We start from the raw sequence: 21,215 nt of genomic DNA, 5'->3' as shown, positions 1-21,215 counted from the left end.
TCATCATCACAAAAAGAAATGGGCAGGTGAAGTTGTGTGCAAACAGAGATCCATTGTCACCCTCCGTGAAATCGGGATGGAGAGCTTGTCACAAAATGGATCTGTTATGAACTGCCAACCTTCATCCAATGGGTTCAATGTTTCACAAGCAACTATAACTATAATCATCTGACAGATCTGGCAGGTATTTATCAGGATCTGAAATACTATCATCCGACATCATGATACTGAAAAAATCAAATGGTTTACTCACAAGATCGTGACAATGTTTCATACATAACAGCTTGAGGCGCACTCATGTGCTGCTGGAGGTATACACCTTTTGGGGTTATAATATCCCATATGAGAATAATGGTGGAGCTTCTGCACCTCTCTCTCCTACACAATAAGGCCTGAAACCCATCCAAGTCAGCTTTAAAAGATCCCGGCTGAAAGGGGTTAACTATTCACAGAGCAAGCAGGGCATGAATATTATTTGGAGTTGATAAGAATCACTTCATTTGTCACTTGGCAAGTGTGAAGGACATCACTCAATCACCTTCCAATGTGGCTTTGTTTATAGATGCATTTTGGGAGGTGAAGCTCAGGAACTCCTGTAAGGTGGTTCCATTGTCCCTCTGCCATAAGAGGTCCTCTCTGATCACTCTGCTTATGGAGCAAGCTGAGAGAGAGATCACTTGGTACTGGTCAGCACAGCATCAGTTGTCACCAAGGGTGACAGAGAGGGAGTCCCTCCTGTGGGATGAGCTTCTTCAAATACAACAAGAGGCTGAGAAGACCCACTAAAACTGATGTGGCTGATAGGAAAAAGTACCCAAGTGCTTTGTCTACTGCTTTGGGATGAGGCCAGACTCCCAGATTTTCACAGACTCCAAGCTGTGGCAAAAGTGAGTAAGCGACCTGTTCTGAAGGAACTACATCTCTGATGATGTCAGAACTAACTAGTCAACAAGGTAATGTAGTAAGTGTTAACAACTTGAATGGATCCAAGGAGAAAGAAGGGGGATGCTCATGTGGACACCATGGAGCCATTTACCAGCCAGAAGCAGAGTTTGGACGGTGACAGCCCTATAGTCCGAAGGCCTGATAGTCCGAAGGTCCGATAGTCCGAAAGTCAGCAGGCCCGATAGTCTGAAGGTCCGATAGTCCAAAAGTCAGAAGGCCCGATAGTCCAACGGACTGTAATCAGTCCCCCACCCCTCCATAGCTAATACGGCAAAATTGTAACCAGTAAACACGTCGGAATGCCGGCTTAGACCTACGACTATCGGACCTTCGGACTATCGGGCCTTCGGACTAACGGACTGTAATCGTTTGGACTAGTAAACATTATCACTGCTTGTAAAGTAGTGGCACTTCCTGGACCCAAAAACAGTTGCTCCAGTGCCCACTCATGGGACATTGGCACACAGTCAGTAATGACAGTACCATTTGATGTACTCAGGCCATGGAAGACTAGTACTTGGAAAGGAGTTCCAAGCCCCAGTCAACCAATTCACATTGCTTCTTGTGTTCGGTGACTCCCAAAGTAAAAGAGGATACCGGTGAATGGGTGCATGCCCTGTTATGCATCCATAACCCCGGGGCAGTGTTGAGGTACAGGTCAGGCAGGAGCAGCATGACCACAAGTGAGCAGATCAACCTGGTACTGGTTAGTACTTGGCAGAAAACTTGTTGCATATAAACCCCATGACTGTGTGTGTACTGCCAAGTCACTAACAACATACTGAATGTCAGAGAAGCGCTGGCGCAAGGTGTATTTTAGGTGAATTATGGATGGAAGAGCCTGAAGCAATTCCAAAAGGGCAAACCATGATGCAGTACCAAGTACTAGGTGAGATTCATGCTATGCCTACTTATGGTGTCTGGATCACCTACAATGGCCTAAAACCATTGTTCCCCAGAGTCTGAGGAGGCTGCTCATTCAAAGTCTTGTCATGTGGGATCTTTTCTAAGGGGTACCTTTGGATTGCTTTTCCTCAGGGAGAAAGATGGAGAAGATGAGGAGGAGGCTAGGAAAGCACCCAGCAAGAATAAGGAGAAGTAAGGAAAATGTTTGCAATTTCTTTATTGTGCCTGGTTTGAATCTTAGGCTAGATTTGTTATTGCTATCATTGAAGGAGCCATAAATGCTGCTAACCAAAAAAACAGAAGCAACTGCAACCACAGCAGTTGGAACAACTGCTTCACCTCTGAGTGAACCCTAAAGAAAACTCCACTGAGAATAGGGTTCAACATGGGGGTTGTGGTTACTTCTCATATCTTTAGGCTCACAGGTAGCCAAACAAACTCTGTACACCAACACTGATGAGGGAGTTCTAAAAGAACAAAATACCTCCAAGATTAAACAGATTCCCTAAAGCAAGCATTGAAATCTCCCATCAAGAGGTTGGCAAACCAACAGCCTAGAACTTAACCCTGGATTGTGGACATAAAAGTTCAGACTAAATGGTACCGATTGCCAAAAAATAAATTATTACAGCACACATAGCCGCTTAAAATCGTATTTCAGTAACTCATAGACTTTCATACACTAATGAATTTTTAGACCAAAACATATCCCTCAAATTCATGGTAGAAAACACATCAACTTCTGCATGATTGGTCAAAACCAAACTTACTGCTACAGTCATGTTCAATTGCAATAGTACAGTAATAGAAGTAAATTAACTAGAACACCTCTTGTGAGTGTCATGAAAAAGAGAACTGTAGCATAACTATCCTGTTTGTATGCACACAGTAGAGCAATGAATGTACACAAAAAGGGAGGGTAGTGTGACTCTTACACGAGCTTCGGGAAAAGAGTAGGCCAAGTATAGCCACTCAAGAGAGTAGGTAAAACACTATCCTGTAAAAATAACTCCAGTATATGGCAAACCACTGGTAGTCATGGGTATAACACAGTCACATAGGAACACATCCTTCAGGTACTCTTAAATACTTTAAAAGGAGGCCTGTTGCAAGCACACCTCCAGTCTTTATGTGTAAAGTCTGACAACCATACAAACTCTGAACAAGATGGTATCAGTGGGGCCAGCTTCCACTGCACATGTACAGAGAAGCAAGGGTGAAGAACCATCACACATGTGCAGTGAAACAATGATGAAGAGCATTGTACTCTCTCAACACACTGGAAGAGTGGCCTGCCTCTGTGTCTGTTCCCAGTACCAAGTCTACAGGTGAACAGGCAATGCAATCCAGAGTTGGTGTGTTCCAAGAGGAAACCTGTCACCAGCAAACCCACTGTTGCCATGCACACAATTCGGGGATTGAGCAAACAACAAACAATTAGGCAGTGCTAACTCAACCAGGTGTACTTCCCAGGAAGAATGGGAGGAAAAGCATACCCAACTTTGCCCTGTCTATTTCCAAAGAAACACAAGAAGAGCAAACCCAGTTGCTTGCACCTAAACAGCCCAGAGACCAGGCACACACAGACAATAGGCCACCCTGGCTTGACCAGGTGTGTTTCTGAAGAAACATGAGAGGCAGAGCCTGTGCAGTCCTCCTGTCCAAATGAGCCAAAAAGGGGTCACCAGTAGTGGTTACAGAGCTACCATCCTCCCCAGAGACTGGGAAGAGCGCTCACTCAAAGCCCTATGGAAATTCTAGTGAGAAGCCTGTTTGACTTCCCCTTCTTCCTCTTGCAGGAGGAAGGTGAGGGAGGAGATGACCTGAAGGAGGCTGAGCTCAACAAAGAGGAGTTGGTGGTGGGAGGACAGGGTTTGTGCTTCTTCCCCCTCCTTGCCCAGGGCTTGCTCTCCTCTTCTGAGGAATTTACTGCAATTGATGCCATCCAACATCTTCCACCTAGTAAGGGTAGGTGCAAGATATCCCCACTTCCCATGATACCCTCCTCTCGCCTAAGAGACGGTGTACTCAAGAAAGGAGTAGGGTGATGTTCAGCAATGGGACAAAAGTGTTAGGCTGACTCTTCAAGGCTACCCCTAAAATGTCAACACTACTGGCTCTGTCACCCAAGAGGGGGTGTACTTGTGGGAGGAGATGGGAGGTTTTCAGCAATAAGGAAGAAGTGATAGGCTAACACTTCAAGGATGTCATCTACCAAAATCTTCTCAACAGCAGTAAATTCTCCCTAATACTAGCAATACTGCTAAGTTGAAAGGACTTGAGTATTGAATGCTGGAGTCTCACCTGAAAAAGGGGGGGATGGAGGTTCACTACACTCACTAATGCCCTTCACACATCTGTATATAATACTGTTTCTCGAAAAAGAAAAAACTTAAACATAAAACACAAATTCAACCCAACAGCCTGGAGGATTAAAGCCAGATACCCTCACATGACCAAGTTCAACTATTATTTTCAGCTTGCACTGAAGGATACTCCTACATAAAAGGAGCAAACAGTAGCTGGACTGGAAAACTGTCAGAAAGATGGCCTAAATTTCTTACATAAAGATGACAATATTAAATCTTTAGTAGCTTACAACCTCAAAAGACTTTAACTTGTTCTTACATAAAAATGACAATATCAAATCTTATTTAGCAAAATACCACCTCATAAGATTTTAATCATTTGATTAGGTGAAAGTGGAAACGACTTGCAGCTGGCTAACATTACATACCACACATTGTGTGTAGGGTTACATTCCTTAGTTAAACACAGTTTAAAAGATTGCAGTCATGTAATAGCTTTATTATAAGGTCTCAGGAACACTCTCATATAAGCTACAGGAACTCTCCTCATAATAAAATAACAATGTATTAAGTTTGCTTAATTCTAATTTAGTTAAGATAATTAAATCAAATCAAAGCTTTCTCTTTCTCTTTAATGCAAGATTTTCTTGAATATATAGTTTACTGCAGTCTTTTAGTGTCTGCTTCCTAAATTATAACTATCATAAAAAGGGCCACTTATTGGCCAGAAAATAATTCTAAAATTACCATTACCTGACTGTCCAGAATCTGCAGTTCAGATAAACCAGAAAAAAATTTTAGTAACCATCTTCTACAACCAACATGTTAAATACCGTCCTAAATGCAAGCATGCTAAACCCTACACACAATTTCTCATTTAGGCCTAATCTGTAAATCAACACCAAGCTTCTTACTTCCCTCATTATATTACCACCCTTTGGAAAAGGGCCTTATTTTTTCCTGTATTTTGTTTGGCAGTCTTGCAATTAGTCCCAGGTCACCATTCTCTTATTAACTAAAAAGCACAGAACCCTAAGAATGCTTTGCTTGGCCACTCAAGTTCACCCTAACACAAGGTCTGTGATTCTCTAATCCCAATTTTCTTAGACTCCTTTAACTAACCACCTTTCCAGAAGCAGATTGACCATAATCTTTAAGGTTTACCTCATTTTATTAGTTTCCCTCCCAATAGCCTGGTTCAAGGGTATTAGGTTAACAATCCCATACCAGCTTTGCAAAAAATAAAACATCAGACCATTAAAGGCAAGAAAATGTAAAGGTCTTAACACCAACCCATCCTGATTACAGAAAAATAATCATAGTTGCAACGCTTGAGAATATATTTCCATTTTATAATACATATCTAGTGTCTCCTTTGGGGGTTGGGCATGAACCAATCCTTTCCATCTCCTTATTCTTTTTCCTTTAGGCTACTTCTTGGGCACAAAAATTTCACTCAGGACCCATGGCCTTCCACAAGGAGAAATACTACCACCAGAATACCTTGGAAAGCATGCTGAATAATTTTTGGCATAGGTCATCTGTTCCCTTTATTTCCTACCACCAGCTATCCATCATTCTTAATTTGACCTTACTCTAATATTTACCATGCTTTAAATGCAAGTCCTTCAAATTACTTTATACTGCAGTAATAAAAGGATAGGCAAGCCATCCAGCTTCTTTCCTCATTAGCCTACATATGAAACAGTTGTGATTGGAATATCAAGAGTAAATGTCCCCCACAAAGCAGGAGTGCTAGCATCCCTTTAGGTCTAACAAGCCTAACCTGGAAGAAAAGTATTCTTATACACTTTAGAATGTTAGAATGTTATTGCTTCACACAGTACTGACAAGTTGTACATTACAAAGATCTGGCAAGTTGGGTTGTAGCATACAGTAGTTGCCTTATTAAAAAAGTGATAAACTTCATTAACATGGAAAATTAATTTTCAATTTTTAAATTAATTTTTGAATACTTACCTACAGAACTAATATTTGCATGTACCTTTCATTCCTGGGACAAACTTAACAACATTGAATCCTAAACATTCAATACAAACATAAAAATACAGCATATATATGCATCATATAATACATCCACATATTATATATGAAGAACTTAAGCCCCCCAAAAACTAGGCAACAAGCCACTTGGTCTCTATGAAATTAGACTGCTGTAGCTTGTTCCCGGTTGTGAAAGTAAAAACAACCCGATCTCCCCCGAGAGCTGGGAGAGCAACAGAGCTCCCTCCCACACCAAGCCATTCCTTCTTTAAGCAAGTGCATTGACTGGCCTATTAAGCAAAAGCAGGGAGGCTGGAGGGTGCCTATTAGTTCTGAAGGTAAGTATTAAAAAATTAATTTTAAAATTGAAAATTCATTTGTTTCATACTAACCTGCAGAACTAATATTTACATGATTCCCAACATTGAAAATTGGATGGTGAGATGCAATTAATGGCACTCAAAACAGGTTTGTTGTGTAATTATAACCTTAAGATTCAGATGAATCTTAAAAGTGACTTACAAAAACTGACAGTGCAGGCTTACAATGTCGCAGAAAAAGAAAATGTGGCCGATTGTCAGTTAGTCATTATGTCAGTCTGTCTGCCTAAGGCGGCCTATTGAGCTCCACACCAGGTCAGACAACATGCCCCATCCTCACAGACTCCGAAAGCTCAGTCCCCACCGTCTTTGAGTTAAGGCAGACTTCCAGACACAGACATACAACCTTTCTCTCTCTCTCTCTCTCTCTCTCTCCGTCAGGTATTGGTAAGTATCAGACCTCCATTCACTGACATCCCGTTCATCTTATGAGTTGTACATCAGCATACAAGTGGGATGATGAAAGAGGCTCACTCACACAGCTTTCATGTGTCTAATCCTACATGCAAGCCAAACTCACCTAACCATAACTACCTCTATTATTCTAGGCACAAGGAACAGGGAGAGTGTGAATGGTTAGGTCAAGATATCACATCGCCAGCAGCAACAATGGGACCAAGCGACCTGAGATTATCATATACATATTGTACATCTTTAACCCTTAAACGCCTGTTGGACGTAGCAAACGTCGACTAAAATTGTCTGTTGAATGCCGAGTGGACGTAGCAAACGTCGACTACAAAAAATTTCAACTTTCGGTCAACTTTGACTCGACCGAAATGGTCGAAAAACGCCAAATTGTAAGCTAAAACTCTTACATTCTAGTAATATTCAATCATGTACCTTCATTTTGCAACAAATTGGAAGTCTCTAGCACAATATTTCAATTTATGGTGAATTTTTGAAAAAAACTTTTTTCTTACGCCCGCGTGGTAACTTGGCTGAAAATTTCAGAAATTCTTTAGTCATTTTGTTGTAATTTTTGCACTGTTCTATATTAGCCGTTACATAAAGTTTTATATATGAAAATGTGCGCAATTTCATGTACAATACAACAGAAAATAACTCATGGTAGTAGCTTTTATCAGTTTTGAAATATTTTCATATAAATCACGATAACTGCCAAAAGTTCAACCTTCGGTCAACTTTGACGCGACCGAAATGGTAAAAAAACGCAATTGTAAGCTAAACCTCTTACATTCTAGTAATATTCAATCATTTTCCTTCATTTTGCAACAAATTGGAAGTCTCTAGCACAATATTTCGAATTATGGTGAATTTTTTAAAAAAAACCTTTTTCCTTACGTCCGCGCCAGAAATTCTTTCGTCATGTTGTCGTAATGTTTGCACCGTTTTATATTAGTCATTACATAAAGTTTTATATATGGAAATGTGCGCAATTTCATGTAGAATACAACAGAAAATAACTCATGGTTTTAGCTTTTATCAGTTTTGAATTATTTTCATATAAATCACGATAAATGCCAAAATTTCAAGCTTCGTCAACTTTAACTCGACGAAATGGTAAAAACGCAATTATAAGCTAAAACTCTTACATTCTAGTAATATTCAATCATGTACCTTCATTTTGCAACAAACTGGAAGTCTCTAGCACAATATTTCGATTTATGGTGAATTTCTGAAAACAAAAATTTTTTTTCCTTACGTCTGTGCGCGGTAACTCGGCCGAACATCTCAGAAATTCTTTCGTCATGTTGTCGTAATGTTTGCATCGTTTTACATTAGTCGTTACATAAACTTTTATATATGAAAATGTGTGCAATTTCATGTAGAATACAACAGAAATTAGCTCATGGTTGTAGCTTTTATCAGTTTTGAAATATTTTCACATAAATCACGATAACTGCCAAAATTTCAACCTTCAGTCAACTTTAACTCGACCGAAATGGTCAAAAAACGCAATTGTAAGCTAAAACTCTTACATTCTAGTAATATTCAATCGTTTACCTTCATTTTGCAATAAATTGGAAGTCTCTAGCACAATATTTTGATTTATGGTGAATTTTTGAAAAAACATTTTCCTTACGCTCTTGCTGTAACTCGGCCGAACATCTCAGAAATTCTTTCGTCTCGTTGTCGTAATATTTGCACCGTTTTATATTAGTCGTTACATAAAGTTTTATATATGAAAATGTGCGCAATTTCATTTACAATACAACAAAAAATAACTCATGGTTGTAGCTTTTATCAGTCTTGAAATATTTTCATATAAATCACGATAAATAGAAAAAATTCAACTTTCGGTCAACTTTAACTTGACCGAAATGGTTGAAAACTGCAATTGTAAGCTAAAACACTTACAGTCTAGTAATATTCAATCAATTAGCTTCATTTTTCAACAAACGGGAAGTCTCTAGCACAATATTTCGATTTATGGTGAATTTTTGAAAAAAAAATTTTTATGTCCGCTCGTTATTTAATTCATGCATCATTTTATGATAATATTTTCTCTGTGTTGCTTTGATCGTTTTAAAATTTGTTATATACCAAAATCATCGCAATTTAGTGTACAAAACAACTAAAAAAACTTAAGTCATTAGCTTTAACCGTTTGCTTACAGCGCGATTTGTATACAATTATATATGAGTTTTTTTCGCTGTCATATATTCCAATATTTATATATGATAATGATATTTTTTTCATTTCTGATGGTTGCATACTAAACCTCAGGCAATGACAAAAAAATGAGCCAAAATGAACTCTTAATCTTAAAAACTAAGTGTGCTGTGATTTTTGAAAAAAACTTTTTTCCGCTTCTTTTCGGCGCTTAACTCACCAACGCCGGCATATGGGGGAGACGTTTTTGTAAATAGGGCTTCGGCATTAAAGGGTTAAGTAATGACTAGCAAAAACACTATTCGATCTCCACATAGCAGCATTGAAAACTGACTGTATTGAAACATTAGACCAAAACAGCATGAAGTAGAATAGCCCCTAATACTATGTGGACCTTTGCCCCTAGAAGAAGGCTTATTCTGCCTATTTGACTGAGCCCCTGATATTGCCTCCATCAGCAAAAAGGACAGCCCATTCTTGGAAAGTGGCCATGAATTATTTTTTAATGATACAAATAGAGATCTAGGTCTCTGCTCTACTGATTTGACCCTGTCCAAGTAGTACCTTAACGCCCAGACTGGACATAAAAACCTGTCTGGCTCTTGACCACCGACAAATGCAGCTAATGAATGGATAAGATATTCCCTTGGAAGAGGTCTGGATTCAGTCTGTTTTTTGTTCTAAATTCTGGCAAATATGAAACTACCAAGTCTTCTCCCTTCATTGCCACAACTGACGAAAGAGCATGAAGCTCACCAAGTCTTTTTGCCGTAGACAGTGCCATAAGAAAAAGGGCCTTCTTCATCAATGACCTTAGATCAACTGATCCAAGAGGTTCGTACGGTGGTGCCAATAAAGCTGCCAAAACCTCCAATAAGTCCCATTGGGGCTGGTGAAGAGATTTCCTAGGGACTTCTACCTCAAATGAACAAAAGATCAGAGAGCAGAAGATCCTCGAATACATCCTTATACCAGAACCTAAAAACAGATACGAACATCACTTTGTAACCCTTAGTAGTAGAGACTGAAAACTTCCTTATGTCGCAAATGAAGCAGAAAATCTGCTACCTTTGACACTGTGGGGACTGATACTGTGTGTCTATTATTCCTACACTAAGTGCAATATACTCTCCACTTATGCTGGTAGTTTACACTTGTGGTATCTCGTCTAGCCCTGGACGCACTGACATGGCCCTTGCTCGAGCAAAATGCTAGATAGTCTCCAAGCAACTATACGAGGCACTTCGAGGTTGAGGTGAAATTTGTGCCTATGAGGCTGCCTCAAGAGGTCCCGTCTGACAGGCAGTCTCACAGGTACTTCTACCGACATCTCCCAGAGATCTATCCACCACTCCTTTTGGGGCCACCACGGAGCTATGAGTGTGACCCTTCATTGAGATGACACTTATCTTGTTCAAAACTTATTGTAGAATGGGAATTGGAAGGTAATTGTACGCCTCTAGGTGCGACCAGTTCTGGAGCATAACATCCACTCCTGCCTCCATAGGCTCTTGATGTGGGCTGAAATAAACTGGAAGGCAATAATTGAGAGCTGTGGCAAAAAGATCTACCTAACCGAGAACTTAGACGTTGAGCTATCTCAGCACAGAAAGCCTCTTTCAGGCTGCTCACAAGAATTAGCCAGTCGTCCAAGTAACCGAGTATTCGAATGCCTCGAGAGCGAAGGAGGCCTGACACTGGGGCTATCAATCGAGAAAATACTTGGGGGGGCTGTGGAGAGGCCAAAGCACAAAGTCGAAAACTGCCATACTTTCCCATCCCAACAAAACCTGAGAAGATGACAAGACTGAGGGTGAATGGGGACCTAAAGAAATGCATCCATGAGTTCGATGGAGAACATCCAACCGTCCTGAAAGTTGCAAGAACAACTGATCTGGGTGTTTCCATCTTGAATGAAGTTTTGAGCACATGCTTGTTGAGATGAGAGAGATCTATTACAGGTCTCCAACCTCCTGTTGCCTTCATGACAATGAACATCTGACTGTAGTACCCATTCAATGGTCGAAGTGGGAAAATAACTGTCAAATCGGATGGGGATATTCGACAGAGGAGGAATGGACTCCAAGGGAACCAAATACCCTTCCTTGAGGAGTTGGATAACCACTGTTCCACATCTAAGGATTCCCAAACTCTCCAATACTGTCCTAACCGGCCTCCTATTGCTCCCTGGGAAAGAGATGGCCCCTACTTCTCAAAAATTTTACCACCTACCAAGCAAAGCAAACCATTGCCCACTAGAAGAAGCTGAAGAACTACTGCTACTAATGCCTAAACCTTGAGAATTCCCTCCTCTAAATTTCTTACAAGGGCCGCCAGACTGATCCGGCAAAACCTGCTTCGTCTTATCCGAAGCCTGGGGCTTCCGAGAACCAGAAGGCTGGTGAATTACAATGGTAGGCTTATTCTTACTCTGCTTAACTACATGAGAAAGCAATGCCTGATCACGCCTACTCCTGACCTCATGATTAAATCTATGGCTTTTTCAAGAACTGCCCCATCAAAAAGTCCCCCTCCCAAGAAGGACAATGCTCTAAGTTTATTCGTGTTTAGGTCTGACAGAGTTGGGGGGTGATGTCCTAAATAAAAGCCATATGCTTAGCCGCAAAAAAAGAACTTAAGGTTAAACATCTCTGACATAAGTTGTTTCAGGGAGGTATTAAATCTATTCACCAATTGATTAGAATTAATCTCCGTCACGGTACCCAAGGTCCCTTCCAACTTTGAACAATCATCCACTAAAATCCCAATCTGAGCCTTCAGAGACTTACCAGAAGCAGATGGTCTGAGCTGAACATGAGGAACCTGAAACTCTTAAAATACAAAGCAGAGACGGGAATAGCTGGTTTACCTTGTAAATCCTTCGCAATTGCCCTATCGTTAGCAATGTCCCCTGTTGTTTCAACAATCTAACAAACCTGGATGCCTGACCTGAAGAACACCATTTAGCCTGAACCGAAAGACCTCTAGCTCCAGGGAAAAGTTACATAACAAACTCCTTTATGACCCTGTACATTCCCACCGAGGCTGTCTCTTCATCCCCAGAGTCGTAAGTCTTACTGGAAAAATTCTCAGCAATCTCTGCAATATTAGGCAAGGAAGGAACTGAGTCCTGATCACCCACTTGTCCGTCAGAAACAATCACCTCCTGAGATTCCTTCACCCCAACTGAAGAAGTAGTGGTGGCCGAAGGCTGTCAGGATGACTCAGTCTGCTGTGACCCAAACTGAGACCTCACTCTACTAGCTAGAGCACGAAGGGATTCTACAGAAGACGACTTCACCCTGCCAAAAACATCCTTCCTCTCCCTACCAATAACAACACTATTCTTCACATTAGGCAAAATCCTAACACCCAGATATGATCCGTTCTCTTTAACCTTACCAAAACTAGTACCAGCATTAAGATTATTACCTACACTAGTCAAACTATCTCCAGACTTAGAATGAACAATAACTGGACAAGGTGGATAATTTCCCCAACCATCAAGCATACAACAAGATGAGCCAGACCCTGACTTAACCCCACGGAATCCAAAAATCTGCATAGGCAATAATTCCGCTACAGGTCTAAGAGCTTGCCCATCCCATAACGTACACGATCGCGCGGCCTGAAACGAAGTCTTGGTAACATAAACTCCCGACCTAGGCCTACACGGATCTTCCCAATAGCCTTCCAGATCCAAACTACTATCCCCATCTAGCTGAATATCAGGGGGAGGGTTGACTCTAGTAACCACAGTCCTGCTATGCACTCCAGCCAGAACACTCCCAATACCTGTGGAATGGTGTGGTTCTGAATGCAACAACTGTGTTGTGATGGGGTTGCTTAAATGCAAAACCAAAACATGACCAGGGGAGCTGGAATAAACATGATTAGCCAAAACCCTAACATCAGCTAAATCCTTGATCTGACGTTCATTACTTAGCCGTTTGCTGCAAGAAGTACAGCGTCTTGCGTTTGTTGAAGTTGATGAAGCCACGCTACTAAGACTGGATAAATTCTCCATAATAATGCAGAAAAATGCACTAAGAGTAAGACTGCTGGCCAATAAAACAAGAGCTGTCAAGAATCATCTGCACTGGACAGTGACGAAGAAAGGAATGGCTTGGTGTGAGAGGGAGCTCCGTTGCTCCACCAGGTCTCTGAGGGGGGGGGGGTTTACTTTAACAACCCAGGAACAAGCAATAGTGGTCTAATTTCATAGAGACCAACTGGCTTGTTGCCTATTTTTTGGGGGGCTGAAGTTTCTCATATGTATGCATTTACAGGTGTAGATATGTGGATGTATTATATGTGTAAGCATATATATGCTGTATTTTTGTTTGTACTGAATATTTAGGATTCAATGTTGGTTAGTTTGTTGCAAGCATGAAAGGTACATGCAAATATTAGTTCTGCAGGTTAGTATGAAACAAATGAGCCATGCACAGGAAAGATGGTACTGAACCTACCTGCTACTAAACTTTACCTAGTAAAAGACAAGTTACAAAACAGAGCAGAGTCTCAGAGCATTTCAATTTTAAGCCACTTACAGTGGCAATCTAATTTTTATTAATGTCAAAATTAAAATACTTCTCAAATCTAGTTAAAGCTGTTTTAATAATTTAACTACTAATATTCCGATAAACAATGAAGAGTTATGTCTAGTACTTGAAAAGGTGAATGACCTTACCAAAGAGTGACATGGGCCCACCTGTGTCTAAAGAGAAACCATTTCAGAATGTATCTGTGCCATACTAAGCATTATATAATTTTCAAGAAGACAGGATCAACATACATGCATTTAAAACAAGTAAAACTATTGTAAAGATCATGCTATCCAAGATTCATTCTAAATAAAATAAAAAATTTTCATGTCATACAGTACACTGTATCCTCATTTATCAGCCATTGCAATTTGTAGATTTTCTCAATAATTCTTATGCCGATTCCATTCAGATTTGAATGGATTCAAAATTAAGTCGTTTTTATTTTTCTATCTGACCTCCACTTACACATTTCACCTAACAGTTCCCTAATTTGATATCCAAAAATTTTCTGACTTGTTCTGGTGAAGCCAAAACTGGAATTCCTCCCACTTCACATACACTGGGATTTACTTAATCTTTTCTTCAAGATCCACCTACCACATGTTTTTTTACACTACTTTTCCCTTCAGGAGTTCAATGGAAAATGAATTCCCTCAAAAGCCTTCTCTCTGAATGCTCCACCTATTAGATAGGCCTAACCATCTAAATCACCTAGTGCAGAAAGAGTCCTAGTGTGATACCAGACTATAATTACAATAAGTTATTTTGTCATTATCTAATTTAACCAAATTGCCAGGTAAAAAATCTCCAGTGTGTCACCCAGTCATCAAAAAGCACATTTTTCTTTGTGTCCTATGTCCCAAAATTTCACACCCAAAATCTTTTGCTCTCCTGCCTATCAGAACAGTAATGTTAGTTTCTTAGTATTTCAGTCTTGAACAGAAGTGCAAAAGTTTAGAATTTTAGTTCTTCAAACATCACACTACAAAAAGCAATGTTGTATTTTTTGTGTTCTGTAACATCCACTGTGATTTTGTAACAGTGCAGTATTATGGAATTCATTCAGAAACCACTTTCTTATAATGTTTATTTGAAATTATTACATAATAACTGTGCAATCATTAGTTCAACTATGAAGCACTTGGACTCACTCCAAAGACAGTTTACATGAAGAATGAATAAAAACATTTAGTAAAATATTGTTCATGCATACATAATCAACACAAGGTCTAGCAAAAGCAGCAAAATGAAATTGTGAACCTAATTACATAAAAAAAAAATAGTAATTATGTTTTGCAACAAACAAGAGAAACTAAAAATATTTATATATTTCCGCAATTGGCCCGTATTTTATTGTGAATCATGATATCTTTCATGTGGCCCATGTAGGATTTGATCCAATAACCTTGGGTGAAATGCCAAATGTACCATCCACTGAGCAAGAATGACTAAAAGAGCAGAGATAGTCAGAACATTTATCACACATACGTACGTAACACTACTTCTTTAAAATTCCTGGGTAGTAATTCAAAATACAGTGTTAACATTCCTGGGTAGTAATTCAAAATACAGTGTTAACATTTATCAATGTCCAATATGTAACACTGTACAGATATGTAGTACTCAGCTACCTTGTATTTTCAAGTACAATGATAGTACAGTATTTATTACAGTTTAGCTGTCTTTAAGGCCTTTAACCCACAAAGTTTTGGACGCTTATTATATTTGTAAAATTTGTGCCTTTGCCTGTGTGTTTGTTTGTGAGCTTCCTTTGTAATTTATACTTAAAGTAGAAGTTTTTATCCTTATACCCTCTGTTCCACATGGTCTTGCTTTAATGTGGCTGTTCTTACCTTGCTTCTTGTCCTTTTGTTTCTTAGTCTTTCTTAATTTACATAAATTACTGCTTTCTTATACTGCATTCCTTACAATTCTTACATACCTCAGAAGTTTATATTTCGGTGTTAAGTACATATGTTCTGTGAAAGGGTTCCTTACCTCTCTCTGGTTAACAACCCACATAACCCAAAGGCAAAATGGCAAGCATTTTGCCCATAAGGTCAGTAATCTTTACAAAAGATACAAGTGGAAAAACTAAAAAATTTCCACTAAATTAAGGACACTATTTGCTTTGATATTTAATGCTATAAAACAAAAGTTACCAATCACAAGATTTCCTACAAGAAAATAAACAGAAAAAACTTTAATTATACTGGTGTATCCTAATTGCTTTCCCTTAAAATAATGAAAGGTAAAAAACCTATCAGTACAATCTTTCTAAAAAAAAATTATATACAAAATGTGATTAAAATAGAGCAAAATGTGTTTGCTAAGATTATACTGGAAAAATAAATGCAAGGAATCATTCCCTGCCTCATTTAAGTACATGAAATAAAAGATAACTTTAAGAACCAAATGCAGTACTGGCATGGCAAACAAGACAGAAAAAAAAAGTGAAACAAGGGGATTCAGGTAACACAAAATCAAACAAGCAGAAGTTGGCAAAATCATCAAATAGCAATAAAAACAAAAAATTAAAGCAAGAACACATGCACTTACTCCACACAAACTTGGTGCAAAAGTGACAAACTCAAGATATCAAAAAAATTTTAGAAAAATATACAGTATACTTTTTAATGCTTGATGGTATGTTGAGCAAAAACTTTTAATGCTGAAAACCAAAATTCAAAAGATATTATACAATATTAACTGAAGGCATATCAAAATTTTATCTTTTCATAACCTTTTAAACTTGAAAAGCTACAAAGAAAATAGCTAACTGCTATGCTTGCAAAAAGCAATATCTAGGCAACCACTGAGTTCCGAGCAGAGAATTTCAATCAATTATGAACCAATGAAAAAGGAAAATTGGTAATTCAACAAAATCACATTACAGAAAAAGTAACTGACGTGATAGTAAAGGAAGCTGCATCAAACATCAATCTAATCAAAACTAATCTTAATTCCAAAACGCTGTAACAACTTGAATCATTTTCAAATACCCAAAACATTTAACCAATGATGAATGTCAAAATAAAATTGAATTATGAATAATATCCTGTGGTATGTGTTAACCAAGCAGTTTACATATGATATACTTTAGCCAACTTCTTAAACACTTTAGTAATACAAAAAATGTACAAAATGAACAAACACTGGAAAGAAACAAAAAGGTAACGAAAATTTTAAATAAACCCAAAATAAAAAAAGTTTGTCTTTCCCCTACGCAAACCTACATCAACTGTTTCTGTCAACTACAAAAATGGAAGACAAAACCCTACAAAAATAAGCGACACTACAAAAACATAAGCAAACAATTTTGAGAAAAGAAAAAAAACTAAATTCCAAAACATCCATTTTTCCATAAAATCTAATTTGTGATATGAAAACTTGGAAATCTAGGAAAACACTGAAGAGTCTTCATATATAAATTAAAACAGCTAAAATCAACTTCATACTTAAGAACAAAACTAAATACAGTACTTCACAATTACATAGCATTAACAATTTTCTGTATCAAATCTAATGCCAGCCCTACAAGCATGACAGGATTTTGCTCAAAGAAGAACTACCCTCTTGCAGAAAAATGGCAAGATATTCTCAGTGACAAGCAAGTTTCTGCATACAGTACGATGAACATAGACAAACTAAAACAAGCAATATTAAGGTATTAGCTCACTTCAAAAGTTGCATTACTGTTGTAAGATACTTCTAACAGAATATTAGAGCAAGGAATGAAATTTAAGAAGCATCAAGTAACCAGTTGAGTGACTGCCAAAAATTAATATTTTCAACATTCACTTTTTGATTAATGATTCTGGTCCCAAGTTCACAGCTTATAATGCACAAAGCAATGAAGACAGCAATTACATACAGCAACAAGGACTGATCTATGTGGAGTTCTAAAGAAATATCAAGGATCTCTACCACAACAACAACAGAAAATAATAAGCACTACCCTTCCAAATGTTGCTGGCAAAAAGTTATAATAAAATTAAAACATTATAAACAGTAAAAAGTTTACTTTAAGTTTTTTTTGTCCTTTGTTCCTAAGTACCTAGTACAAAAGCAGTCATCATCAACTCTCAAAGACCACATTAAAAATACTAGCAAATTCTTGTTCCTTATGTGTCTAACTCTAAAAAGTGCCCACTCTGAGATAAAATCACTTGAAATGACTAATGACAGCCCAAAAAACATTTATATATAAAATCTTCATTTCATGCCTGAGACACCAATAATTAAAACTGTAATGTGACTATTTTTAAGAAATGCAACTACCAGAACTTTTACAACAGAATCATTTGTGATGCTATTCGTTACAAGAAAAAAGTATAATGGCGTGCTTCTCCAACAGCCTAACCTATTTTTCTACAATTATAGAGAATTGTTTAACCTAAGCTAAAGTTAAAGTGACTAAATTCCTGAGTGATAAGTCCAGGTAATTTACACTTAGGTCAATACCTGGATTTTAAAAATCATGCTAATAATTTCCTAAGACTTAAAAGAATACTGTAAAACTAAAAAAAGAAAAAAATAAATATTTCGTTCACATAGCAAGCATACCACCAACTTATGCTATCCTTACCTTTGCAACCTTTAGGTATTCTCTCAAGAGACCATGTATAAAGTCCTCTAACATTTTTCTTTCTACTTTCATCATCAACAGCTAATCAATGACCCTCTAAAACATTACTATTACTAGTCACAAGGCCATGCATTCAAAAATACTACATCCATAAGTTGGCAAACAGAATGAAAATTATATAAAAAAAACTGAAGCAGGATTTCAACTAGCATGTCTGAAGTTGTGCATTGTATATGAACACTTGTACCAAAATATATATATATATTTCATTTACACAACTTTTTATTTACATTATTTATTCATGATAGTTTGTCTCAGAGCTAAGCAGCTATGCAAACTTGATCATGATTGAATGCACAAAAAAATATAACTTACCCTACTAAAAAGTAGTGAATACAGTAATTTACATAGCATACCCAATAACATGGCTTAATATTGACATCAGTCAGCACTATCTACATAAAATAATCTATACTATACACCATATTTGATATAATTAACAGTCTTTTATCATTTTATCACGTACGAAAGGCACATACTTTCACTAATATCAATTCTTTGTCCTCATCCATTTGGTTATAAAAGAACTAGCTTAGTATTTTATTATCACCTTAAATACTCAGGATGCATTATTAGATATTTACAGCCAATCCACACAAAATAATCCTTTGCATGCCTAAGACTAAAAGGAATTAAAAAGAATATCACTTAAATACAAGAGTAAGGTTTTCTATAAATTAGCTATGACTGAATAAATGAACCGACTGCTAAGGTAAGTCACTTCACCTTATGAGAAGGATCACTAGGAGTAGATTCTTGAACAGGAAGGCCTAACAGTGATCTCACTCTGTCTGGGACGTTGTTCGACTTAGATATTTGTAAGTATATGGCTTCTGCTTTTTTAAGTGTCAGTTCAAGGTCAATCCGACATGAGATGTCATTGATGTGCTGCATAAAATGGGAGAAAATGTTAATTTATTAGACAAAAATATAACATGACTTTATAAAAGACAAACTGTTAATTTTTAATAACATAACACTCTTCAACAACAGCATTATCCAGCAAAATTATTTTACGTTGTAAAGCCCTATGAGCTTCATGCCTTGAGATTTTGAGAAGGGGTTCCTAAAACTTCTGGCTCAAGACCACATGGGGCTTGTCAACTACTCTCCTGTACAACTCTGAGCAAATTTATTTTTTTATAGTATATTGATGACTATCACTTCATATCAAAGTTGAACACTGTACTTTTACTTTATTATGGTATATTAAAAAATGGAAAACTATAAGAAGTCAAAATGATGAGTTGAAGTTAGCTGAAATTTTTCTACAGGCCACATTATTTCCAGCAACAAACTAGTAAAAATGCAGTGAAGTTTCTTTGGCACAATCGACTTTTCTGTATATCGTATAATCAAGGCCACCAAAAATAGATCTATCTTTCAGTGGTCTTGGTATAATGCTGCATGAGCCGCGGTCCAGGAAACTTTAACCACGGCCCAGCAGTGGCCTGTCCTATATAGTTGCCAGAAGCATGATTATGGCTAACTTTAACCTTAAATAAAATAAAAACTACTGAGGCTAGAGGGCTGCAATTTGGTATGTTTGATGAATGAAGGGTGGATGATCAACATACCAATTTGCAGCCCTCTAGTCTCTGTAGTTTTTAAGATCTGAGGGCGGACACAAAAAGTGCAGACAGACAGACAAAGCTGGCACAATAGTTTTCTTTTACAGAAAACCAAAACTCAGGGGTTGACATTTGCATACAGCAAATAATGTCATCAGTATTTCAAAGAGTTAACTATCATGCTATGTAATTCCAAAAATGTAAGGTTTCTAAGATAGCTATAGCAAGTATACAAATAAAAAAGTTTTGACGTAGGAAAAACCTATTTTTAGTAGTCGTTTGTTTCATCCTCAAGGAGTTACCTTGCATGGTCTACCAGAGCTCCATGGTGACCAAACTAATATCAAAGAATTCTCTTCTAGTTGGTCTTTTTGGCCAGGTATTGTGTCGTACTGATTAACATTATAACACATGATGGAGTACTGTATACAGTAAAGCCCCCATATTCGCGTTCTCACGATTCGCAAACTCACGTATTTGTGGATTTCTCTGTGGAACGTATCTACCCATTATTTCCAGAAAATTCACCCATTCGCGTATTTTTCACTCGAGAAATATTCACTAATTACTGTATTTTCATATCATTTTCATGGCTAAATGCACTTTTTGTGATAAAACTATTAAAATACTCAGGTATAAGCATTTTTTGAGGGTTTTTCTTGTGTTTAAACTATCAAATAGGCAGTTCTAAATATTTTTAGAGGGGTTTTCAGTACTCGCGGATTTTAGCTATTCATGGGGGAGTGCGGTACGCATCCCCCACGAATACGGGGGGTTTACTGTATAATGGACTCAGTGATAAGAGGGCCCTTTCCCTATCTTCAGCTAAGCTGAACCCAGTTTTTCCAACGTCAAAAGAACCTGCAAGAAGGAGAAGTGACTATTCGCATGCACATACACCCTCTTGTTTACAACCAGGCCATTAACCTCTTTGGTCTATAGCGAATGGTTCACGTCGTTACCAGCGCCCAGAAAAAATTTTACTTTTTTCTCCGTTTTCATTATCGAGGATTATAGAAAGATCAAAAATAGCAAGATAAGTATTTAATATTAAGTTCCAGTTAAAAGTTTTAGTTTTAAAGTTTTGGAATTGATAATTTCTTTGTAAAAGCCAGAACCTGGCTTGTTGATTGCTACCTAGTTTTGTAAAGCGTTGATTGCTACCTAGTTTCGTAAAGCAAGAATTGTTTTAAATTCTAACTAAATGTTTTAACTGAAAGAAATGTTCCACAACTTATCATTAATATAGAAAATCCTTTCAGATTATACAATGTCTACAATAATCTAGGCAGTAGGTGAGAATAATTTAGACTAGATTAATAGTG

At 37.8% G+C, this 21,215-nt stretch overlaps 1 protein-coding gene across 3 annotated transcripts in view; it reads right to left on the bottom strand.

Annotated features, from left to right (window-relative positions):
* Tbc1d15-17 (TBC1 domain family member 15/17) overlaps nt 1-21,215 on the bottom strand; it is a 124,778-nt gene that overhangs the window by 14,676 nt on the left and 88,887 nt on the right. For all 3 annotated transcript variants that reach the window (XM_067097329.1, XM_067097328.1, XM_067097330.1), the window contains exon 13: nt 19,046-19,207. In XM_067097329.1, coding sequence (XP_066953430.1) covers nt 19,046-19,207 — 162 coding nt within the window. The remainder of the gene's footprint in view (nt 1-19,045; nt 19,208-21,215) is intronic.

This window comes from Macrobrachium rosenbergii, chromosome 54, assembly GCF_040412425.1.
Source record: "Macrobrachium rosenbergii isolate ZJJX-2024 chromosome 54, ASM4041242v1, whole genome shotgun sequence".
Classification (NCBI taxonomy): domain Eukaryota; kingdom Metazoa; phylum Arthropoda; class Malacostraca; order Decapoda; family Palaemonidae; genus Macrobrachium; species Macrobrachium rosenbergii.
Note: the sequence above shows the minus strand (reverse complement) of the source record. Positions and strands in the feature narration are given on the sequence as shown.